Here is a 26,909-nt window from a genome sequence, read left to right as displayed (position 1 = left end):
GTATGGAGCAGTCTTACTATAATTTATACAAAGAACGAAAACATCAGATCATATCTTGATCGAGCTCCAACAATATCAATATTACATTCCAATCCAAGCTTCAACTACAACGTCCCTATATCGAGTTCAAAATGTAAAGTTCAGCAAAGGTATTTTCATGACCTGTCTGTAGGTTGCCTCTTGAATGCTCAAATGGTTCTTGAGCAATGTCGGTGATCACGTTCACTAGTTGCTATGTGAAATGCAAGGATTGTAGCAATCAACTATTGTCGCTTGGAACAGGAAGAGCTTGGCACTAAAATAATGAATAAGAACAAAAACAACACCTGTATCTGCGGATGCACTATCTAATGCAAAGTAGAAATAGTGGATGGTATGCGTCTGTTGAAGAGTTGAGTGCAACTCGCAAAAAAGAATGTGAAACAAGAATGTAATGAAAAGTATTTCAGAATCGCATGTCGTGGTATTCACGTTGTCGGAGGTAAGAACCTTGTTACCAAATGAGCTATTGTTCCATAAATCTTTGCCTTCTCGGCTGCATACTCACCTACGAGCAAGAATGTGAAGGTGGCAAGGAGTTACAAACAAAAGCCATTGGCACAACTGTGGCAATAATATTAAAATGGCCACTGAACATTATAAGGTGTGATGAAATAATATAGAATATGGTTGCTCACAAAAAATAATAAAAATATTGCCAAGGAGTAATAATAACTCAAACTAAATGAGTTAATATTAAAAAAATATCACAAGAAGCTCTGATAAGGTAACATATTATTCTTAGTTTTTTAATTTAATGCGTAGTGATCTTTTCTTTTGTAATACAAATACATTGATCAGGTTAGCTCATGGTCATTCAAAGTATACTCCTGCTTGCCTAGCCATTTACCATTACCCATGGTGGTTTAGGACTCATACCTATTTGCCCAATGATAGGTGGTGCCCCCATGCCCAATTCCTTCTCTGGCAATGCTCCCCCCCCACAGCATTTTTGTAAGTAAAAATTTATCATGGTAACAACATATTGCTCATCATTTTACGAAGTCGAAATTATCATAGCATACGATAATATTAGCCATCCATTTCCAATTCATATATCGTCATAACAATTGACCAATATTCCATTTTCACATGAAACCATAACGAATAACTAATTTAACCAATCACTCAAATTCACATGAAGCCTCGACGACTATAAAGGAACATTTAAAATTGAGCCAAAAATCGGGGTGTAATAGATCTACTCCCAATCTTTGCTAAATGCTTGAACTCGAATTGCTAAATGCTTGAACTCGAACTATATAATCCACTGCGTCATCCACCAACCAAACTTCAAAATCACCCATCAAGCAAACTCACATGTTGGTCATAAAAGCATATGGATCAAATGACTCTAGTCAAGGCAATCCTAGTGTCTTTAGGCTTTCCACTATTATCTATGATTTGCAGAAATTGCAATAAATGTAGTAAGGGTTAAAGCTTGTTTCTGCAATCCTCGATAACACAGGGAGTTGGCGAAAGGTAGTCAGCAACTAGAGGAATGAATAGATAGAAGTGCAACTGAAATCCTTCCCCCAAAACCCTAGATGGGTAGGGTTTTTCCGTTGTTCTTACTTCTTTTTATAGGTCATGCCTTCAATGAGCCATTATGGACACTCAAACTCCAACCATAGTAGTGCACCTCTCAAAAAATTCCTCCCTACAACCCATTGCCTAGACACACCCTCCTTCCTTTCATACAAAATACCATTATTGTGATGGAACAAAAATACCAAACATATGCTATAGTCTGAAGAGTAAAAATGGAAAGGAACTAACTAATGAAGACAAGTGTGCTATGCGAGCTTCCTTAGATGATTACTACAAAGTAACCAACCCTATATAGAAAAGCCATTAGCTAACTCATGAGATACGTTGTATTTAATCCTAAAAGCTCCAAATGCAGTGAGCTTAAAGAAAGACTAGCATAGATCATTTTTGTTACCCACAAAATTTGTATAGAAAAGGGCTTAGGGATTTTTTGAATTAAACTATGTTTTTAAAACATATTTTGACTAGATTCTTCTTGACATCACAAGCTTCACAATTAGCAAGAGTTGCCAATTTACAAGTGTTTACAGTGCATGCTTCTTGATGACCATATCTACAAATCATGATTGATATTCACAAATGCAGTGTTGAGTTTGGTGATTGATCATTGTGGCAAACGTGGCGATATTATGGCCACTCGTTTCCAAGCAAGGCTTTCTTAAGAATATAGTATTCAGCTTGAGGCAAGATAGTTGGAGGTCTACAAAACACAATTGCAAGAGATAGAGAGGGGCATTGCATTACTATTAATGTTTTGTATTTCATTTGTAACCTTTGAATTAATGTCACAATTGTTTTCTTTTGCTTTTATCTTTTTCTATAAGTATATTATTAAATTTAATGCATTTAAGTTTCATCTTTCCTAATGTCTCATTTAGATTTCAGGTATTAATATTATTTGTATATATCGATTAAATAATGTTTGTCTTACTTAAGTGCGTGTTAGTGTACAAATTGGTGGGAAGGCGAGTCGTGAGCCATAGCATTAGGCTAATGATCTCGGAGCTATGCAACAACTCTAGTTCGATTCTCACTTGGTCACCACAAACACTTTTAAGGGTGCATGCCTAGTCAAGTTGGGGTTGAGGTGAGTCACCAATCGTAGTGTTTTAGGCTAATGATCTCAGTGTGACACATCAACTCCAATTTGATTATCACCTGGTCATCAAAACCCTTTTAAGGGTGCATGAATAGCCAAGTTGGTGTGAATGCGAGATGTGAGGTACAATGTTGGGCTAATGTTCCCACTTAGGTTTGATTCTCACCTTGTCACCACGAACTCTTAAGACCCATGAATGAGCGGAGCTAGGATTACCCTTCTATTGTTTTGCCTAATGATGACGTCTTGGAAAAACCTTTTGAAGAATGGTGGAAATATAATTTTGACGGTGCTTCAAAAGGTAACCCTGGACCTTCAAGAGTAGGTTTTATCATCTGAGCTACAAATGGTGATCTTATTACTTATGGCAGGAAACTCTTATTGGATGGAACTAATAATGTTGAAGAAACAAAAGCGGCCTTACAAGCAATTTGAGCTACAAAGAAGCTTGGTGCCAGGAAACTACATGTGGAAGGTAATTCACAATATAATACCCCCGATTTAGCTGATTCCTAGATTTTTAATTTGTCAACTCATCAGCGCGATCCCCATGAGTTGAAGTTCGCTTTTGGAGGTCTTTGATATGGATATGCTATTTTTGGACTTACTATTTTTAGTAAGTCACTTCTAGCCAGTTCCTATTTTGGTCAAGGTAGTTCTAACATTGTTGGGTACTTATCATTCTGCTTTCAGGCTCTAAGCGAATTAATCTAATGAAGTCATGGTTATTGCAGTTAATTCAAAACTTAATGATTATTTAACGCGCTTTATATTATAAAGTAAGTGGACTTATATTATAAAGGGATGTTTAAGTGAGAAGTGTCAAGGTGAAGCCAGGTTGCACAAAATCTTATAAATATGACTTCATTCAAAAAGAAAAGCATCTTGAACATTATATTTCTTATGATTATTTGGTTGAGAGTTTCTGAAGATTTCTGAGATTTTTGAAGTTTGGTGTCTGCAAATTATGCTGAGGTATATAATCTCCCAGCTATTTCTATATGGAGCAGGCATAGGCTGTCGGCCTTCTATCTTCAAGAGATATAGTTGTTGCGGTCCAACCAACCCCAAATAGTAGGGCCTACCTCCCACCCTTTCATTAATAGTCCCGGAGCCTGCAGACGTGCCCCCCTTCATATTAGTGTCAAGCGGTAGAAAGAAAGCCTGATTCACCAGTCAAAGGCTGCCCGGACAAGTAGTCATAAATTGATATACCACCTCCGAACAAATAAAGCCCTATGATTAAAGGGATAGGAGTATCGTTTCTGGCACTCGAAATTGGTGAAGGATTCCATTATATTATTTGCAAATTCTGGAAATTATCTAAAGGGTGTGATTTCTGAAATAAATGATGAGTTCTTGGTAATCCAAGTGAGGGTCTGAGGAAGTCTTTGGCGTGGAAGAAGCAAGGCGATTCAGTTCCCTACATATACAATTGCAGATCGAGGGACTCCTAGCGCATTTTTCTTGGCTGACGGCTACATTATCAGCCCTGCTATTAACATTTCAGGCCTGCATTATATTACCTAAGCTTGCATTTTCAGTCTTCCATTGTCTAGAAAGAGCTGCAAACAATTTGGAGGTTGGCGTTGGCAAATAGAAGGCTCTGCGATTTTTATTTGGTGCTGATTTTTCATTCCCAGGCTAGGAAGAATTATTTTCAACTTGGACATCACTTGGTGATGCTCTGCAATCAGGTTCTAATCTGAGTTTTGTAAATTATCCTTTCATGCTAATTTAGCAAATTGATTTATTTTGGAACTAGAAATCCTTTGTGTGAGCTTTATTTATTTTTATTATTTACATATGCAATTCTATTATATCAAAAAAACCAAAAAAAAAATCCAAAAAATACCAAAATACAAAAACATCAGTTTGCTCTTCAGCATTCCAGTAAGAAGCTAGTTTAGTTTATTACAGTGGTATTAGAGCGGTTTCCTACCAGTCTGCAAAAATTGGGCTCAGAATTTTCAAAGAAATATTTTGTTTGCTTGCATCTTGAGATATGGATGGTGATCAAAGGTTTGTGCCTGGAATGCACTACCCCTGACGGGATCAGAATGTACCTCCCAAAGAGGGAGAGTTGGAGATTCAGTTTGGCACGGTGGGTAGTCTGGGTCGTTCTAATGGTTTCGGACAATGTGCTACGGATGCTTAAGTTGACAGAGATACCTTGCAAGCATTTCGAAATATCGCAGCCGAGCAACAGCAAATGACAGGTGTTCTCCAACAATTGTCTAACACCTTGCAGCAATTAGCTATGCCTTAGGATAGGCGTAGAGAACGAGACCAAGATGTTTTATTAATTCCTATAGGTCACGTGTGGATGTGGGGCCCACGGCTGATGACAGGCACAGGACCGAGGATCATGTCAGGATGGATGACAAGGTGGACAAGACAATTTATATTGGTGCTCAAGACAAGCCACAAAGACCCACTTTTTTGAGACTTGAATTAGATATAGTCAGCACTACTTCTAACGCTACTCCATTTGTTGATGATGTGTTGACTCATTTTCATGAGTGGGATGCTCTTCCTCAAGCATTAAAAGAAAACTTGAGTTTTGACAGATATTTGACACAGAAGCGTGAGCATTATAGGGGTAGGCCTTCTACCGACAAACAATGGACCAGGCATACTGAGCTCCAGCAAGCAGCTGGTAAGATGACATTGGCTCATTTTGATGGGAGCGGTAGAGTGACTGTTGGAGCTTGCATCCACAAGCTTGACACCTACCTTGCTTTGCGTCCTATGACTGAGAAGGATACCATTAGGTTTATTGTGCTACACCTTGATGGATTTGTGCACGATTGCTGGTATCATGGTTTGTATCTCTCCATCATGATCAGATCATTTCATATCAGGAGTTTGTTGACAAATTAATAAAACGTTTTGACAAGGACCTTGAGGTTTATTTTAGGGAGTTGGCTCAATTACGATAGACAACTAGTTTGGAGGCATTCATTAGTGAGTTTCAGAGGTTGTCAGTGATGGTGTATGACATACTTGAGCGAAGGAGGGTTATGCTTTTCATTGAGGGCCTTGTTGAGCCACTCAAAGGGTGGGTTAAGTCATTAGACCCCCCGTCATTACAAAAGGCAATGAAAAAGGCTTGTAATTTAGAGGCCTCTACACCTAAAGCCAAGTTTGCCTCAAAGCCTACTATGTCCTCCTATGATAGGACACCTCCCCGGAGAGAGGAGAAGACTGAGGGTAAGCATACTGCTACAGCACCATTCGACCGGGAAACAATTAATGATTTGAGGATTAAAAAGTTGTGTTTCCATTGCAAGGGTCCCTATGATGTCAACCATGACTGTCGCATGAAGCCTAATGGTAAAAATAGGATGATAGAATGGTTCTACGATGATGATGGCAATACTGATATTCAGGAGCCATTTGGAGATAGTGATCAAAATCAGCATAGGAATGATGATGTTGATGATGAGGTGGATGACTCCAACCTCAAGGTAGCTTACTTATCTAGTATGAGCAAGGAGGGAGCTTTCCAGATGCGTGGGCTCATAGTTGGACTAAGTAGTGTTGCTTTATTTGATACTGGAGCTACCCGTAATTTCATCGATGCTCGTTTGGTTATCAGGAGGGGTATGCAAACTGAGGATTTCGAGGGCCTAAGAGTACAGGTAGCTGATGGTTACACCTTGAAGTGTAACAAGATGATTACAAATCTTCCTATGAAGCTTAATACATATACTTTCGCTGCAGATTTTTATGTGGTGGACATTGAGGGGACAAATATAGTTCTTGGTATGGCATTATTACACTTACTTAAGACTATCTACCTGAGCAGTAAGAATATGGAGATGAGGTTCATTAAGGACGGGTAGCCCCAAGTTCTTAAAGCAATTCGTAATAATGAGCTGAAGCAGATTTCACTCCGGCAAATGCAGCACTTGGTTCGTCATGAGGATATTGTTGACTGGGCAGTAGAGTACAGAATCATGCCAACACAAAAGAATACTGAGGAGCCAAAATATCATCCTGATATCCAACAATCGAGGATTAAACACTCGAAAGTGTTTAATGATTTACCTCCTGGTAGGCCACCAAATCGCGGGATTGAGCATATTATTGAGCTAGAAGAAGGCACTACTCCTATTATGATTACTCCTTACCGCCATCCGAAGAGGTTCAAAGATGAAATTGATAAGACCATTCAGGGGCTACTTGATCAAGGGCATATCAGGGCAAGTAAGTCCCCATTCGCTTCTTCAGTTGTTCTAGTAAAGAAGAAGGATGGTACCCTCCAGATGTGCATTGATTACCGGATGCTGAATAAGAGGACCATTAAAAACCGATATCCCATTCCATGGATTGATGAGCTCATTGATGAATTGCATGGGGCAAAGTATTTCTCGAAGATTGATTTGAGGTCTGGCTATCATCAAATCCGGGTTAGAGAGCGAGACATTGAGAAGACAGCATTCAGGTGTCACTGTGGGCATTTTGAATTATTGGTCATGCCCCTTGGTCTCACCAATGCTCCTGCCACCTTTCAGTCTACTATGAACACGGTGTTCCACAGTCAGCTCCATAGGTTTGTGTTAGTTTTCTTTGACGACATTCTGATTTATAGTAAGATTTGGGATGATCATGTGGTTCATCTGGATACAGTTTTGGGTATTTTGGATCAAGATTCCTTGTATGCCAAAAAGTCTAAGTGTGCTCTTGGTATGACCAAGTTACTTTATCTAGGACATATTATCAGTTCCGATGGAGTTCATATGGATCCAGATAAGATCTATGCTATTGTGGAGTGGCCTACACCAGAGACCTTGACACAATTAAGAGGATTTATTGGTCTTTGTGCTTTTTATTGTAGCTTTGTGGCCAGTTTCTCACGACAAGCTAAACCTCTTACAGATTTGACCCATAAGGGTGCTTTCCAGTGGTCAACGTAGGCACGAGAATGTTTTGAGAAGTTTAAGACTATTATGACTTCATGTCCAGTGTTGGCTTTGCCTGACTTCTCCAAGCCTTTCGATTTGCATTATGATGCTTTCGGAGAGGGTATCGGTGTCGTTTTATCCCAGGATCAACATTCTATCATTTTTGAGAGCAGCAAATTGCAAGGCCCTGAGAGAACTTTCAGCGTTTATGATAAGGAAATGTAGCTATCATGCATGCTTTGGCTAAATTCAGGCAGTATTTGGTAGGAAGCAAGTTCTACATTAAAACTAATCATAATAGCTTGAGACATTTCACTGGTCAAAGAGATTTGAATGAAAGGCAGTGGTCAGCAAGCTACAGTCTTATGATTTTGATATCTCCTATATCAAGGGGACTCAAATTGTAGTAGCAGATGCTCCTTCAAGGAGACCTCACCTTTGTGTAGTTTCTGATATTTCAGAGGATTGGAGGCATTTAATTGTAGCTAAATATGCCAAGGATCAGTGGGCGATAGGTATTGTGGATGGTAGTATTCAGGGTGTCAAATATTCAATTGTGAATTGATTATCTACAAGAGGCGGATTTATTTGATTCCAGAGTCAGTGGTGCATAAGATTATTTTATGGATATTCCATGATTCTCCTATGGCTAGTCATCTAGGGTTTTTCAAGACTTAAAGACAAGTTCGGGAAAGATTTACATGGAAGGGGTTGAGGGATGGTGTTCATCACTATGTTTGAGAATGTTCGGTTTGTCAGCAGATCAAATATGAACACACATATCCTGCTGGTTTATTACAGCCACTTCCTATTCCTAAAGGGAAGTGGGAGGGGATCTCCATGGACTTCATTGTGGGCTTGCCTAAGGCCCAAGGGCAAGATTGTATATATGTGGTAGTAGATAGACTCACAAAGTATACTCATTTCTTCCCTATTACCACTACCTATTCAGCTGTGCAGTTGGCTGAATTATTTTTCAGAGAGATCTTCAGGTTGCATAGTTTTCCTAAAACCATTGTGGGTGACCATGACGGTAGATTTATGAGCCATTTTGGCAGAAAATTTTTAGGTTGTGTGGGACTGAGTTGACTCCTAGCACCAACTACCATCCGCAGACTAATGGCCAGACGGAAATAGTGAACAAGTGGGTTGAGGGTTATTTGCAGAATTATCTCTTCTTAGCAAAAGGCATGGGTAAAATGGATTCACTTATGTGAATATTGTTATAATTCCACTCATCACATGTCTATACAGATGTCACCTTTCAGAGCTCTATATGTTTATGATCCACTTATTTTTCTAGATTTGTTATGTGGTGATAGCAGGGTACCGAGTGCTGGGGAGCTGCTACAGGACAGCCAAGATGTAGTAAGGACCTTGAAAGATAATATACAGAGGGCACAAAATCAGCAAAAGTAGTATGTTGATCAGAAGAGAACAGCTCAATGTATCAGGTAGGGGACATGGTCTAATTGATGTTGCAGCCATATCAGCAATCTTCGATCAAAAAGAGTGGAGTTAAGAAACTTAAACCACGATATTATGGACCCTTTCGGATTGTGCAGCGGGTTGGTGAGGTAGCATATGAGTTGTAGTTGTCTGATGATAGCAAAGTTCATAATGTGTTTCACGTTTCACTCCTCAAAGGGGCTTTGGGTCATCATGTGATACCTTCTCCTATATTACCTCCATTGGATGATGAAGGAAGATTGGAGTTGATTTCGGAAGCAATACTTGATACCAAAGAAAGACAATTGCGACGGAGGACCATTTGTGAGTTTCTGATTAAGTAGCAGAACCTTTCAGATGAAGACGCCACTTGGGAGCCTGAAGATATCTTACAACATCCCGAATTTCGCTTGCTTCAAGAAAAGCAATCTTGGGGTGGGAGGACTGTAATATCCCCGATTTAGCAGGTTCTTGGATTTTTGATTTGTTAGCTCATCAACGCAATCCCTATGAGTTGACGTTCGGTTTTGGGGGTCTTTGATATGGATATGCTATTTTTGGGCTTACTATTTTTAGTAACTTCTGGCCAGTTCCTATTTTGGTCCAGGCAGTTCTAACATTGTTGGGTACTTATCATTCTGCTTTCAAGCTCTGGGCAAATTAATCTAATGAAGTCATGGTTATTGCAATTAATTCAAAAGTTAATGATTATTTAATGCACTTTATAATATAGCGTAAGTAGACTTATATTATAAAGGGATGTTTAAGTGAGAAGTGTCAAGGTGAAACCAGGTTGCACAAAATCTTATAAATATGACTTCATTCGAAAAGAAAAGCATCTTAAATATTATATTTCTTATGATTATCTAGATGAGGGTTTTTGAAGATTTCTGAGATTTCTGAAGTTTGGTGTCTATAAATTATGCTGAGGTATATAATTTGCAATTCTCTCCTACTGTAAATGTTTACCATACTGGTAAAGAAATCAACATATACAGACAATGGAACAGAATAGCAGAATTATATTCGCATATGCCAGACATACATTATGCTTCATAAGATGAGTAATAGAAGATGATCCTTTACAATGATCTCAGACGGGATATAAATACTATCCGCCGAACCTTCCCGAAGGAGTCCGTCGGCCACAAACATTATGTCCGCTACAAACTATTTACCCGTCGGCTACAGAATACAAAACATCGACGACAGTCATTCCGTCGGCTACAGAAACACTGCCAGGACCATCCAGTCGGCTGATACCATCCCCCCCCAAAAAGAAAAGTCGTCTCCGGACGACAATTACAAAATATCTAAAACAAATTAAAAAACCAATTACATTAACAGAGTGACTACAACAAGAGAAATCTGGTTCTGTCACACCACTTCCACATTCATCCCATTACATCTGTAGCCTCTACTAACACAATACTGTCTCCTCAAGCTGACTTTGATAGCCACCTGTGCTACTTTCTCTGTTTTCAATTCCTCAATACCCTGAGCCAAGTGTCGCTGCACTGCCTCCAACTGGATGATTAGCTCTATACGCATCCACCAAGACAACCTCCCGGCCAACACCTACTCCTAGTGCCTCTGGTACACAGAAAGTCCATGCCTACAGCAACTTCAACTCTTCTCAATTGGTCAGACTCCCACGACTAATATCCGCAATGACTGGAGGTCCAAGGGGCAACGCCCTCGGCGGGGTCGAGGGGCAGCACCCCTCGCCGGCAAGACCAAATTAGCACTTTGCAACCCACACAAAATTGCACGGAACACACCATTTCTGTCATTTTCTACTGATTCTACACTCTTTCTGGCAACCACTAATGCTTCCCCTTCCCTGTGGCATCATCTGCTACTCATTCCGAACAACTTGAATCTGGCATCGTTTTTTTTTTTTCATTTTTTTTTTGTTTTTGAAAGAAATAAAATAAATAAAAAATAGCACCTCAATTTTGCCTCCAGGCGTCACCATTCTGCAACGACGACGACAAGGGAATCATCTGATCATTTTGTGACAATGACGGCGACGGCCTCTTCCTAGCATGGTAAGATCCGTTAACTACGTGAAGTATCTCTTCGCCGTGCGAGGTTGACAATTTGATCGCTCCATTATCGCCGACCTCTCGGATCTGATATAGTCCAACCCATTTGGCCTTAAACCTTTGCGGTTTGACTTCATTCTGTCCGTCGTACTTGAGTACCAACTGCCCCAGCGGAAACTTGTTGAGTCTGAGAGGTTTTTCATGCCACACCTTACGTCTATTTTGTGTCACCTCCGTCGCCCATTGTGCCTGCGATAGTCGCGCATCTAGCTTATTTCTTTGCTGTCGGTACCCTTCAAGTAATTTTATGGTGTGATGCCTTCTTTTCTTCTTGTGCGGTCCGTTCACCGTGTACCGAATGGTGGGATCTTTCTTTTTTCTAGGTTTGGACTGTATGTTCTTCCCCTCAGCTTAAGGCGTAACCACCTTTCCTTCTTCCGCTGTTCTGTATTCCTTCAGACACTCATTTTCCTCTTTTTTCTCACCTTCGTCGACCCTTAGCATATTACAACTTGGAAACAATTTGTAGTCTTCTATCTACCAGTGGTAAAGGCCATTCACCGAGTCTAGGTCGTCATCATTTGATCCTCCTTCTAGTGTCAATACTCTTTCGTCGTTCGGTTCCATTCTCCTTTTTCCTTCATCGTGATTTCTTTCATCGTCACTGTCGCCTTCACCTTTTGAGTCTGACGATGCTGCCTCCTCACCTACCATTTGTGTGTGTAGGTCAATTATGAATCTTTTGCCTCTGCACTCCATTGATAGGGTATTTCATTTCCAATCATGTTTTACTTTTGCTTGTACCAACCAATTCCGTCCCAGAATAGCATCATATCCTTTTCTTTTCAATGGAATGACTACGAAATCCAATAAAAATGGTTGCGTACCAATGGCTACTGGTTGCGCCCTCAAGGTTCCTAACGGTTTGATCCCGTGCTAGTCCGCCGTAAGCAACTGGAATGTAGGTGGCCACAGCGTCGGCTTTCCCAACTTCTTCCAAGTATCCTCCAGCAACACATTCACACCGGACCCTCCGTCGACAATTGTGTCTGTCAGAACATTTCTCAAAATCCCCATCTCAACGACCACCAAATGCCGTCTGGATGTGAGTGCCAGCAGCATTGGGTCTGTTGTCATCACTTCCCTACTATCCCTTCCTGTGTCCTCTGGTGCTTTTGAAAACGGCGTATGATTTAGAATGGCTGTCCGTGACTGGGGCATTGCGAGAAGGTCACTTATCTTGATCGGTATCTCCGTTTGTAAGATCTGCCATACAATGTTTTGCTCTGCGAAGTTCCTTGCCAAGGTGTCGGTGATGTCCTTCAACTGAGATGTCCCTGCCGACAATGCCTTTCCAATTTTCGCCTGCACTTCCCCCAATTTTCTCTTTTCCTCCGCTTGCCTCCGTGTAATTGCCAGAACCTCCTCTACATCCGTGCCAACAGTGATCAAGTTTACTCCAAACTTTGGACATTTGGAATCTTCGTGATCGCCAGGTCCGCACCATCTGCATAATAATTTCAGCATGTTTGCCGTTGTACAATCCCGCGCAAAATGACCCCACAAATTACATGCTCGGCATTGAACAATCGGCTGTCCATTTGCATCATACTAAGTTTGACTTCGGCTCCCATTATTGTTGTTATTATTTGTATTGTTGTTATTTTGACGTCTGCTATTATTCCTGTATCCTCCGGATGTGGCACCTGCACTATTCGTATTCCCGCTACTGCGCGACGACGAAGCCTCCTGTGTGAGAAGCACCTACGGAGATCCTCTTGTCTTCATCTTAAAGGGGCAATCTCTTGTCGAATGGCCCATGATCGGACAAATGTCACAAAATTGGTTCTTTGGACACGATCCTTTAGTATGACCATCAGTCTTACACTCCGTGCACCACAGCTCACTGCCTTTTGGCTCCTTCTGCATGTTTTTAAACTCCATCATGCGGATCATGTCCTTTTGTAAAGCGTGGACCTTCTTGCTACTTCCTTCATCGTCGTTGCTATCTTCTCCGGCAGGGTTGTCGTCATCAGAATCAGATGAGCTAGTGTTCTTCTTCTTCTTTGTTTTCTGCTCACTTTCGAGGTCCAATGCTCTGTTATAAGCTTCCGTGTATGACGACGGTGGCACAATTTTCATTTTCCTTTGCAACTTCGATCGTAGGCATTCCACGAACCATCTTTTCTGAAGTCCGTCCGCCGGCTTACTTTCCATTTTGTTTATCAAGTCTTTTAATTTCTTGGCGTAAACGCGGACAGTTTCGTTCTTCCCCTGCTTAGTATTGAAGATCTCTACTACAATTTCATTATCATCCCGCAACAATTTAAATTCTGCCAGAAACTTCTTTTTAATGTTATCCCAACTGTTTAGCTTTTGTGGATCTGTATCAGTGAACCAATCAATTGCTATGCCTCGTAGGGTGGCCGGAAATTGCCTCATCCAATCGTCTTCATCAGTTATCCCATTTGCCTTCCAGATCGTTTCACATGTTTTGCAATGTCAAATGGGATCGGCCATACCATCGCCATTGAACTTCGGCAGTTTCTCTTTTGGTCCCGCCATCACAATTGGTTTATGTAAACAAGCGTTGCTCAGTCCTGCAACACTGGCGCTCTTCACTCCCATACCGACAGTCTGTACTCCCACACCGATGGACTGGTCTCCCACACCGGCGGTCTGCACTCTCACACTAGCGGACTGCACTCCTACACCGGCGGATTACTCTCCCACACTAGCGGACTGCACTCCCACACCGGTGGACTGCTCTCCCACACCGGCGGACTGCACTCCTACACCGGCGGACTGTTTTCCCACACCGTCAGACTCAACAACTGCGAACCTTGGTGAAGAAGGCTGTTCTGAAGTTGTCCCTTGCGGAAGTATATCCCGGACGAAGAGTTCACTCCATGCTCTTGCTCTGTCGGCACTCCGAGCCGTGCGAGTCAATGCTCTTCTGTCTGGATTCTCTTCCCTCGGCGAACACAAATTCAAAAACTCCTCCCGTGCTTCTTCCACCAATTCCACCCGCTACCGAATCTCCTCCAACAATTCTTCAGTGCTCCGGTTTCCGTCGGCAATCTTTTGAAATCTCCGTTGGCGTTCGGCTTGTTGTGCCAGAATTAAATTCTCTTGCGCAGTACGGATTCCATCTTTTCCCTTGAACTTATTCCGATCCTTGTTATGTTGATTTGGCATTAATCTTCATTCCTCCCACCTTCCAGGTTTATAAGGCAACGGCGCCAAATGTTTACCGTACTGGTAAAGAAATCAACGCATACAGACAATGGAACAGAATAGCAGAATTATATTCGCATATGCCAGACATACATTATGCTTCATAAGATGAGTAATAGAAGATGATCCTTTACAATGATCCCAGACGGGATATAAATACTATCTGCCGAACCTTCCCGAAGGAGTCCGTCGGCCACAAACATTATGTCCGCTACAAACTATTTACCCGTCAGCTACAGAATACAAAACACCGACGACAGTCATTCCATCGGCTACAGCTCTCCTAGTTAAAATGTTGTGATTACGGAGATAGGAGCATTGTTTCTGGCACTCAAAATTGGTGAAGGATTCCATTCTATTATTTGCAAATTCTTGAAATTATCTAAAGGGTGCAATCTCTGAAATAAATGATGAGTTCCTGGTAATCCAGGTGAGGGTCTGAAGAAGTCTTTGACGTGGAAGAAGCAAGGTGATTCAATTCCCTGCATACACAATTGCAGATTGAGGGACTCCTGGCATATTTTAATTGGCCCACGGCTATATCAGCCCTGCGATAAACATTTCAAGGCCTGCATTACATTACCTAAGCTTGCATTTTTAGTATTCCATTGTCTAGAAAGAGCCGCAAACAATTTGGAGGTTGGCGTTGGCAAATAGAAGGCTCTGCGATTTTTATTTGGTGCTGATTTTTCATTCCCAGGCTAGGAAGAACTATGTTTAGCTTGAACGTCACTTGGTGATGCTCTGCAATCAGGTTCTAATCTGAGTTTTGTAAATTATCCTTTCATGCTAATCTAACAAATCAATTTATTTTGGAATTGGAAATCTTTTGTGTGAGCTTTATTTATTTTTATTATTTACATATGCAATTCTATTATATCAAAAAAACCAAAAAAATACCAAAATACAAAAACATCAATTTGCTCTTCAGCATTCCAGTAAGAAGCTAGTTCAATTTATTACACACAAATCATTGTAAATGCAAATATCAAAGGTGACATGGAAGCCTGGCACCTATAGAATTACATTAACCAAATTATGATAGTTTTAACTTCATTGGAGAAATTCAAATTAACACATGTAAGAAGGTGGGGAAATAAAGAAGCCAACACACTGTCAAATTGGGCATTAACTCTTAAATGTACATGAAATCACACTTAAAGTTCTCCAAGACATTAGGATGGATGTGGAAATAAATCATAATAATAAAACCTCATTTTTGGCCACAAACAACTGCAACCATTTAATACCACATGTAGGTAACGACTGAGACATGATGAGGGTACATGGTGAATTTAGCTAGGAATGCGTTTAACCAAAATGATTATGATGGGCAAGGTTGGGTTTGTGCCTGCAAGTAAAAATTTGGTGAGTATCCCTTTTGGACATTTCATTTTCTCCATCGAATTCCTCTATAAGTGTAAGGGATGGAGACCTCTTTTACTCTGACCTACACAAAAACGAAACCCTTTTCATCAAAAAAGAGAAAAAATAAGGTTAGAAAAAATGTTTAATTTCATTGACAAAAGGCTCAAATAGAGTGTTTCAATTATTTTGGGAGAAATGCTCTATCATGTAGAAAATCGTCACTAGACGAACACGAACATCTACTCCATGATCGTGGCTTAAGCACTGAAACTAGGAGAAAACAAGGCTATTGTTATATTGATCATGAAAACAATTGTTTCCTGGAAGGCTCTTGGAGGTTTGGAGGAGATTTTGGTTATTTGTCTTCTGGGAATAGGAATTAACTTGGTGAGAAATAGAGTGGCACAAACTACACCCTTTGAATGGCACTTGGATCAACGGCTGAGAAACCGAACGTTTAGAATGGCTAGGAAATGATGGTTCATTTTGAAATTGGTGGCAATGATCCACTTTCTAGATGTTGATACTGAAAGGATGAATCAGACTGTTGGATGGATAGAGCATAAGGCTAAACTCTAGGAAAAACGAAGACAAAGGAGGCTGGAAATAGTGAAGAAGATTTCCCAGAGGCAAAAATAAATGCTCAACAATAAAAACAAATTGGTGGAATTGTGGTGCGGGGTCAACACTAATGGCAACCTCCAATTGTACCATGCCTCTCTTCCATAGTCTTCTCCAAGGATTTTGACATCTTTCTTTTGATGTTTTTGGGCACTTGTTTCCTCTTCGGCCTTTTTGGACAGGGTTTGCTTTGATTACCATGCATCTGGATGAGCATGGAAAATACAAAAGAGTTTTTGATGTTGCATACTACAAATTTGAACTCTAGTTTTTACTAGTGCGGAGGAATGTGAATGGCACCAAATTGTTAAATCTTTTGGTTAGTTTCAACAATGGGTAGCCAATTGTAATGTTCCCGCTCACAATGGTTGAATTACAAAGACCGCACGTTATGAGTGAGGGGTCGTGCGGTATGTATAGGGGGTCGTGCGGTCAACTGTTGGAGTGTCGTATAGTCGACATAGAAGACCATATGGTAGGGTGGATTTGTCGCCATAGGGTGACAGGGAAATGCAGTGTGGTGGGCGTGGAGGCAATCGTACCATGTATGTGGGGAGAGGTGAGGGTTGTACGGTATGCAAGGAGGGGAGGGAAAGGAATGAAAACCTGGGTTGGTCGTACGATAGTGTTAGAAAGTGCACAGAGGGTAATGGAAGATGGAAGATAGCAAATGGAAAACAGAGGGAGTGTAGAGGGATGGAGGAGTTAACTAGGTGGATGGAGGGAGGAGTAGGGAGAGATGGAGGAAGAAGTACGAAGAGGCCGAGGGAGTATGGAGAGAAGTGGATGGAGAGAGGAGTACGCAGGGTATTGTACATAAATTGAAAAGAGAATACAAATATTAGTTGGACCTTTAATTGTTTAATAATGGGGCCCAATTTTTATTTTTATTAATTATTTGTACCTGTTTGCCATGTCGGCACTCTTTTGTAAACCCTTGAGTGTTTTCTCCAGAGGGGTATTTATGTGCGGCATGTAGGTAGTTGTTAGTATGTGATTTGGATTATTTCTTTGTGCTATGAATTCCTGTTGGAGTTCAATATTGTTAGCCATTTCGGAAGTGAAAAATCTTCCGTACTTGGCTATTCCGGTTTCGAAAGGATTCAACCCTCACCCTATTTCGTCTCTATATTACTTGCTCGGATCTGGCAAATTTGCGCACCATCTTTGTTTGCAAATATAATTACTATTCGGGGATTAATTGCATATATACGCAATCTCTCTCTCTTGTGAACTAATTTTTCTGTGTTCAATTTATCATATACAATTCACTACGTGTTGGCATCATCAAATTTCATCACATACCTTTTGTCATTGGTGAACTCCCTCAGAAGAGTGAATCATACATTTCCACTTTCTACACTCATCGTACAAACAACTCTTATCTACTGTACGATCACCATTCCAATCTTGAAACCATATGGCTACATCCACTGCACACCTTCAGCCCCTCACCGTACAGCGTCTTTCCCACCACCGTACAGCCAATCAATCATAACCGTACAGCCCTTCCAATGACAACTACAGCCCTTCCAGTGACAACTATATGGCCCTTCAGCCCTCACCGTACAGCCTTTCCTCCACCAAAAACCATGCGGCCCCCTTTCTCATTGTGCATTGTCTTCTCCCACAATATCGTACGGCCTCCTTATTGTGCACAACACACTACCGTACAGTCAACTTATCTTCCTGGAAGTGACACCGAGAATAGAACATTACAGAGCAATCGCCTTCAAGTTGAGATCCCGTTCAGGAAGTCATTGCCTTCGGGTTGAGATCCCCTTTAGGAAATCATTGCCTTTTGGTCAAGATTCCCTTCGGATCGAGTTCCCCATCGGGTCAAGATTCCCTTCAGACCAAATTTCCCTTTGGAGTAAATTCCCCTTCGAACCAAGATTCCCTTCGGATCAAGGTCCCCTTTGGATTGAGGTCCCCTTCGAATTAAGATTGCCTCCGGATAGAGATTCACTCCAGGTCAAGATTGCCTCCAAATAGAGATTTGCTCCGGGTCAAGATTGCCTCCAGACAAAGATCCCCTTCGGAATGAAATCCCCTTTGGGTTGATATTGCATTCGGGTCAAAATCGCCTTCAGGCCAAGTTTGCCTTTGGAACATTACACTAGTGACATGCAATTTGGGGTTTTGAAGTTTTTTGAGGGATGTTGTGGTTGATGGTTTGGCATTTAAAGTTACAACTTGACGAGGTGTTATAGATTCAAAGACAAACTTCCATTTTTTACATTGTTGTGATTTTGATACCTATAACACTTATGATGTATTGCAAATGCAATTGTAAGTGGTCTTTGGGTTTTGGGCATACTTCCTGCAAATTTGTTATGCAGAACAAATTGCATTTATGCAAATTTCAAGAAGTGTGGGTCAGGTTTAGGGGTTTAGTGATAACTAGTTCTACAGATCCTTAGGCTGCAATGGGTAGTCGATGACTTTTGGGAAGTTTTTATGATCAGTTATGGAACTTATAGTATTTGATCTTAATTTCATTAAATAAAACTAAAAATTATTACCAATAAAAAAAATAATGTCTATAATATAATAATATTTGAATTGTTTTTTGAAATTATTTGTATTTTACAATTTTCAGATGTACTATAATAGATTTAAATTTAATGCAATATTTTGTTTTCATTATTATAATTAAATTTTAATAAATTCAAAAATTAAAAGCAAGGGCATATTTAATTCAGATCTGCATTTGGACTAAGGCATCTATGAAACACAATCAAGAGTTTCTAATAAAGGAATAGTCATAAAATAAAATGACAGTTTTCCTAATATGTGACAAGTGTCAGTCCCTAATTGATTTGTGCATATCAATGTATCAATTAAAAGGTTTCATACGATCTCTCATGCTAATATTTAAAATCATTTATGTCTTCAAACTTTCAAATAAGTTAACCATGTCTAAAAAGATATTACAATCATATTTTGGCACATGCTATCCGATAATTAAGCTAATAATTTATGGTCAAACCCAGCTCAATAATGACATTGAGCAAGAATAAGTTATCACACAACTAATTGTTCTATAACTTTATGTTAGGAAAATAAATGTTTACGTTATATTTGAAGTGTGAATGTAGAAAGGATGGTGATGTTGTTAATAAACAACTCACTGGGATAGATTTGGTCCAGAAAGTTACTAGTTCATATGCGCGTACGCAAACTTGGTGTATGGATGTGTGAAAAAAAAAGTCGGTGTTTGGGTGCGTAACGTTACGTTTGTGTCTGCATATATATATAGAATTGTAAAACTAAATCATTTCATAGTATGATACTTGATCATTGGTCAATGCCAAATGCCAAAGATAATTATTTAAAGGCCAAATGATAGCTAAAAACTATTCTTCAAAACAATATTTTTTTCTTACTTTTCACTTTGACTCAGAGTCCTTTGATGCAAAAGTGATTGAAGGTGGCTTAACGCAATTCTTATGTTGTCAATTATAAATTATTAATTACCATCTATCAATTTATTTAGGCATTGAACTTATTATTCAGAATAAACAAAGTTTTGTTGGGCATTGCCTTAGCATGCTTTAGCCACTTAGCATTATGATACTTTGTGTTTCCAAGCATGTCTATTTGTTTGTCCAAGTGATATTTAACCTTTGCGATTGGTCATAGTCATTACTGTGTTTGTTATGAGTGATCATTAGACATTTGCTGGATTGACACATCTTCATGGTGGATGTCCATGTATGTTATGATTGACACATTCAAGGAGCACTCCTTGGTATTAAGTTGAAAGAGTAATCTGTAGGTTTGAAGAATGTGCTTTGAATGAACATTTTCTTACATAAATGATGTGTTAAGTTCTCCTTTTGCTCAATGTTATTATTGTAAATATATATATATATATATATATAAAATATGTTTTTTTTATAAAGTACGGTTGCAGGTTTGTAGTAAGTGCGAATGAGTTCGTCTGTAGTGGGTGCCTAACATCGTGGGTGTGTATGGGTTCACAGGTATGTGAAGCCTGATGCACCCACAGTGTTTGGCATGCACCCTGTGCACACCTAGCATGTACACACAAACGAACCTAAACATGAACCCAATGTGTACACACACACGGTTCAGGGCCTATGGGTGTTCATCATAACACCTCCCTATTAAATAGCAAGTTGTTTGGCAATGTAAGGCTGGGGTCCCATGGGCACCCGCTTCCATAAAAGTAAAGCGGATGCCACTGAGATTTTTTAGGCATATTTAATAAGGGAAGCGGTCCTATGAATTTATATGTGAATCTACTTTAAAAATTACCCCCTAAATTCAAGGAAGATGATTGTCTCATGAATTTTGAAAATAAAGAAAATATATTTCTTCATAAATTTGTTTAGTGGGATTATTTCATTTTTGGTGGGAAAATGAAGAGTAGGATTGACAAATGGCAGAAATCTTCCCTAAGCCGGTGGGGCTAAATCCAGCCCCACCCCATTTTCACCTATTCAAATTAAGAGGGCTAAAAATCCGGGGATCCAATTTTGTAAGAAAGATTCCAATTAAAGCTTTAGCCCCCTCTGAAATATTACCATGGAGCCACCGGCTCCACAAAAATAAAACCCAAGCCCCTCCCATGGGACGCCTGCCTAAGTGGCTATATATTAGCCATGTATTGAGTGTTGAAGGGAAGAGCACCATATTGTTTGATTTAATTATTTTAGCTTCTTCTCAATTATGACCATATATTTTATTATGGTATCAAAGCAAATAGAGGTTGTGTGCCTGTGATAATTTTGCGATCAAGGAGAATGTAGAGCGTATAGCCTTAAGGCAATGGTTTAAAGATCTGATCTTATATAATGTGTATGTTACTGCTAATGGAAGGTTCCTAACGATGGCCCTTCACCAATGGTGAGGTTTTGATAATTTGCAGTTTAAGTCAAGTTGATTCGAAGACACTGGCAAATTATTGCAGAAGCACACATCATTGGATCTTGCATGGTATTGATTATCTTTATTGCTGCAGACGAGTGTCACGGGTATAAGCATTGCATCTGAGTGTTGGAGAATTATTGTGGTTGCTTGTGAAAAGTAATGCTTTCCTGACAGTGAAACGACTCCATTCTGAGTCGTATGTTGCTGGAGACTTACACGATGCTAAAAATTGATCTGTTCATATACAACATTCATTGCAAGGCTTTAAAATGACAGCAGTAGCATTGGGAGTTCATTCTGACTGATGTTTCTAATAAAGACACGCAAGGCTTAGAATTGTAGAAGTGCAAACAAACCCAAGTTTGTGGAATCCCATTCATAAGGTCCCAGAGTATTGTGACAAACCAGACAAATATCGAACAAAACCATGCTATTTTGTTTTTCTGTTGTATCATTGATTTATTTTTTCATTTTTGGTTTGGAATGTGGATTAAATTCTATGAGAAAAATGTATTATTTAGCTTAATTTTAAAATGTTTGCAAGTATCGGTTTTTAGTGTACTAGGCTCTAGCATAAAAGTATTGTATGCAACTCAAGGTCAAGTTGTATTATTTTATTGACATTAGTGTCCATCACTCTATTTAAAATTACTTCAATCGTATTGAAGGTGCATTTTCCATACAACCCGACACCTTTCAGTAAAAGAGTAATCATAGACAAATTAACTCTTATTGAAAAATTTGAACGAAGAGACTTTCATGCTTGGCAGATACAAATGCAGTTACACTTGTTTGAAAAAGACCTTTGGGATGTCAAACCAAACTCAGCCATTCCCACTGATGTTAATGAACTTGCAAAGTGGAAAATCAAAGATCAAAAAGCTTTGGGAATTATTGGTCTTGGCTTACCAAAAGCATATTTACACCATGTGGATTTTGCTAAAACAGCTAAAGAGATTTGGGAATCATTAAACAAACTCTTTGGATCTGAAACAGACAATGTGAAGACAATGTTGAAGCAGAGATTGTATGGATCAAAAATGGAAACAGGTATGAAAAATGGCAGACCGTATCATTAAGTTTCACTCTCTCCTAAATCAGCCAGCTAGGACTAATGAAAAAGTGAAAAATTATGATGCCAAAGCAATATTTCTGAATAGTTTTCCTAAACATACGTCTGGAATGGTGTTCATATTAAGCAAGGTAACCATTAGTCTTGAAGGAGTAATATCTACTCTACTTGATCATAGTGAAGACTCGGAATCTGAAGAGGTCTTCTTTGTATGAAACAATGAGAGAAAAATAAAATACAAATGTCAGATTATTTCTTCAAAGGGAAAAATTAGATGCTTCTAGTGTAGTGAAATGGGACATGTAATCTTGAATTGCAAGAAGAAGGCACAAGATCTATCAGATGATAAACTGGATCCTCATACTTCCCTGGCAAAAGAAACTGGAAAGCCATGTGAAGGACGAAGATTTGTCATGTCCTAGTGATGAAGAATAGGCACTTTAGATAACTTCAAAAATGTAGGTTGCGGGCATCAGGGGTTGGAGGACACTCAATGTCCTCTCATTAGTCACCAACAACAAGGTTGCTTGTCAGATTTGGTGGCACTTTATTTTCTATTATGTAGCCTGACATTCTTTGATTTTCAGTGTTCCTAGTTGTGTGAATAAGTGGAATTTCATATTATGGGGGGAATATAATCAATGTTCCATTCCCATTTTTGCAATATGTATGGTGATTTCCATTCCCTGATGTGCAAGCATAGTGGCAAACAAAAGAACGAGAGGAAGTCAGTTCATGGATCTTGAAAGAGTATCTGGGAGGATCCAAAAAAGCACACACGATGAACAAATGAGTGGAGATTCTTGTTTATGTCAAGGTTTGTGGTAATTGTGTTTGAAATCATGGGAGGAGGGAGCCTTTCTTTTGGATCAAGGTCATGAGTCACATAGTTGGACATGGAACAAGGGCAAGCATACTCTAAAAGAGTAAATGAATGTTTCTATACCATGTAAACATTAAGGGGGGGAATGTAAGAAAAATTAATGTTTACATTATATTTGAGGTGTAAATGTAGAATGTAATTACTATCGCAATAGTGATGTTAATAAACTACTCACTAATATAGATTTGGATGGTTGGTTATATATATTGCTGAAATAACAATATAAACTATAGTTAGTGGCTAATTTATTATACTCGTGAATGGTATTTCAAGATATTTGTTATAACACCTTCCTGTTAAATAGCAAGTTGTTTGGCTATGTGAGTGGCTATATATTAGCCATGTATTGAGTGTTAAAGAGAAGAGCGCCATATTGTTTGATTTAATTATTTTAGCTTCTTCTCAATTCCTACCATAAATTCTATTGCTTTACAATTTTAATTTAGTTGTTATTTTTGGCATGCAAGATGATTAAATGGGCCAGAAATATGGAAAAGTCAAAGCGGGAGTTGCATGGAGATATACAAAATAGGTAAAGATTTCCTATGGTACTTCATGCATGAAAAATTGGAGAGAATCAAAACAAGAGATATAGGCAATTGCATGAGGATGCAAACTCTAATCATCCAGATATATCTAGGAATAAAGAGCTAATGCAAGATTGATAAGAATTATTTCTGAATATCGAGACATACTGAAAGAAGGGAGTAACCAGATGAACCAAGGTGAGGTTGTGTTTCGGCCAATTGAAGTAGGGAAAGGCATGCTTATTGAAATCAGATTATAAAGGAATGTAACAAGAAAATTACAGAAGAAACACTGCTGTTTCCTCACATAGTTCACTCTATCCTCTTATATTCCTCTAAACTTCTCATCTTCCTCTCACAAGTGCTGCTATGATATAAACTAATTATGGCTTCTCAATAAAAATTATAATTTGAAATTTCACATTGAATTATTATCAGGATGTGTTCTCAACATTTAACTCTGTACACTTTGTGCAAATTCTGGTTCATTCTTAATATTAAGAATGTTAAGAAATAACCAAAATCTGCGCCAGGATGAACTTGTGGATTGAAATTGGTGGGGATGAGAGTGCAATCTGTGAGGAACATAATTAAAAGAACATTAAAGTGTTTTTAGCTAGTCATATTCTAGATATCTGTCCCTCTTGTAACCGTAGAAATCCTAAACACATGCGCCACTGACATATTGATCAAAAGCCAAAAAGACTAATAACAAATTGATGATTTCCTGCTATAGAAATTAAGCCAATATCACAACAAAATATGAAAAGCATTAACACAATATGTCCTACTTCATAAATGATTAATTATATTCTTTATAAAAAATGATACATAATTATGGATATACATTCAAGAAGCACCCCTTCAACTTACGTATGTAGAGTACGTATGTGTATATCCCTATCATAGAGATCAATGCTCTTACAAAGACTGCGTGCAACTGCCACCTAAACATTTCAAATACTTACAGTAGTTAGAAAAAATACAACGGAAGAAGACCAACTGCAACTTCATTTCCATAATTAATATGAAAATGCATTTTTCTGTATCTAGTTTAAAAAAACCATCTCTAAATCAGTTTCATTTCATTAACTTCTTTTTGTTATAAAATTAATCTTTCAATTTCTTTCAACATCAACATCAATTTTTTAAATATCTCAGTTCTCTATAAAAGTAAATATTAAAAATCCCTTTACATATAATCTTACTGAAAATCAGAAAATTTGATACTAGCTTCATATAAGTTACATAATTCAAACCTCAAATAAAGACACGAGAAAAATATGAGTAGTCTAATCCCCATGCAGAGACAAACTTCAACAGCATTTTATGCTAATGAGATGAAATTTCCTCTATATTTCAAAAAGCCTTCAAGCAATGCAAATAAATCCCTATGTGCATAATCAACAATCTGGTGAATATAATTTGTAATCCAGGTGGTCAACCTACAAATTCATTAATCAGACATCAAGGAAAGAGAATAATCACCATAGAATTCTGACTAGGATTGAAGTTGATCCCTGCCCAACCACCTTCACCAACTCCAGAATCCTGAGGTGAGGCTGTATATGTTATTCGTTCAGCATCTGTCGAGGTTTTGCTTCAATTAAGTTTGAATTCCAATACAGAAGATCTAATATTTGACTTGTGACATAACAAACCCAAATAATGGAACTTCTAAATTAAGATGGTGACTTTCTTTATATATTGCAGCTCTCATCACCTGGTTCTGGCTATGCTATTTGTGAAAATACAATAGGAAAAAAATCGCTATCATTAGTTCTAATTTATTCAAAAATAAACATTGAGATGAAAATCATCTTTCTACCTGATAGCTGCCAGCATTCTGGTGCCAGCTATGACTATTTTGTGAAGTCACAAAAACCTATAGCATAAAAGGTCTGAAAAGCTAGGAGCAACAATGGATTGCAAAAACTAAAAGACTTCCATGCATTTTCGAACCAATACAATATGCAATTCTATCAAATGGATCAGATAAAATAGAAATGCACAAACAAAAAGAAGAAGATAGCTCCTTTTCAGCTCTTCCTTACTAATTTAATAACATTCAAGAGAAAGGACTGCTTTTCCTTGTTTTAATCACAATCTGATAAATCAGACAAGCAAATTCATGATTTTTGGCCTAAGTGGCAAATGAATAGCTTTCACATTTCAAAGTTTGAGAATTTATAGGGGACTCACCTTCAGCGTCGGACTCCAGTGCAGACACAATGATGTTGCCATAAGAGTCCACTGTGCCCAACAAAATCTGTCCATCACCTGAAAACAATGCAATATGTTGTAATGCAATCCAACAAGTAAGGAAGGATAAGAAATATTACAGAAGTTATAACTTTTGTATGAATGGGCCATGGTTGCATTTGGATAGGACAAGTCGCATTGCCAAATGGCTTCCTAATCTGAATTAGGTTCACATAACTTCCATAGATGATTCTATATGCCAATCTAAAGCTACAAGACCTCTCGTTCTCACACTAGTACAAATTTATTACAAATTCATGGATCTTCTCAGTCTCCATGGTTGACAGTAAATATAACGAGGTCAAATTGAAAAGAACGTGAAAAGTGATTTTGCTATGTGCTGCACCAATTCCTCATAATGTTCTATATTATTGTCTTGACAAGGAGCCGAAGACATGATCTGACATTCAACAAAAGGAAATGCCACTGTTCTTCCAATTTGGCAATCAAATTGAGTCATAAGCACATATTATTTCTGTGGTTAGTCCGTTTTGAACTTCATAATTTGTTCATATTTGTGTTGCAGACAATTTTTTTAGTTTTTCTGGCTTATAGGTAGTTGCTTAGAACCATTTTAAAATAGTTGCCTATAGTTGTGGTCTAACTAGAAACTGTAAATCAATTTACATAAGGCAGCCTGAATTTGTGTATGGCGAACTTGGTCTACATTTTCATCTTACAACCACTACCTTAGAATAAAGCAATCAATATTCTTCATCTACAATCTCTCACTATGTTCTGTTTATAATGCAATGAGTAATGTAATAGTTTTAACTTGAACATTTGGCACCATTCCCTATAGAAAGTTACGTCAGATTATAAATATCGGCATCAATCAATATTACTTATTGACAACTGTACTGAAGAGTAGTGAAATTGAAATCTTTAGCTAAATAATGTGAAAAGATTAACTTGTAAGCCCAAAAAGAAATTCATTTCCCCAA

At 38.7% G+C, this 26,909-nt stretch overlaps 1 protein-coding gene across 1 annotated transcript in view; it reads right to left on the bottom strand.

Moving 5' to 3' along the window:
- LOC149530903 (uncharacterized) overlaps positions 1–26,909 on the bottom strand; it is a 266,245-nt gene that overhangs the window by 155,901 nt on the left and 83,435 nt on the right. The window contains exons 5-7 of the mRNA XM_089810481.1: positions 25,906–25,983; positions 25,192–25,289; positions 24,577–24,650 (exon numbers count right to left, since the gene is read on the bottom strand). Coding sequence (XP_089666607.1) covers positions 24,577–24,650; positions 25,192–25,289; positions 25,906–25,983 — 250 coding nt within the window. The remainder of the gene's footprint in view (positions 1–24,576; positions 24,651–25,191; positions 25,290–25,905; positions 25,984–26,909) is intronic.

This window comes from Cupressus sempervirens, chromosome 11 (genome assembly GCF_028749045.1).
Source record: "Cupressus sempervirens isolate cs-2001-9-10 chromosome 11, ASM2874904v1, whole genome shotgun sequence".
Classification (NCBI taxonomy): Eukaryota; Viridiplantae; Streptophyta; class Pinopsida; order Cupressales; family Cupressaceae; genus Cupressus; species Cupressus sempervirens.
The sequence above is the reverse complement of the archived record's forward strand: the minus strand, read 5'-3'. Positions and strand labels throughout refer to the sequence as shown.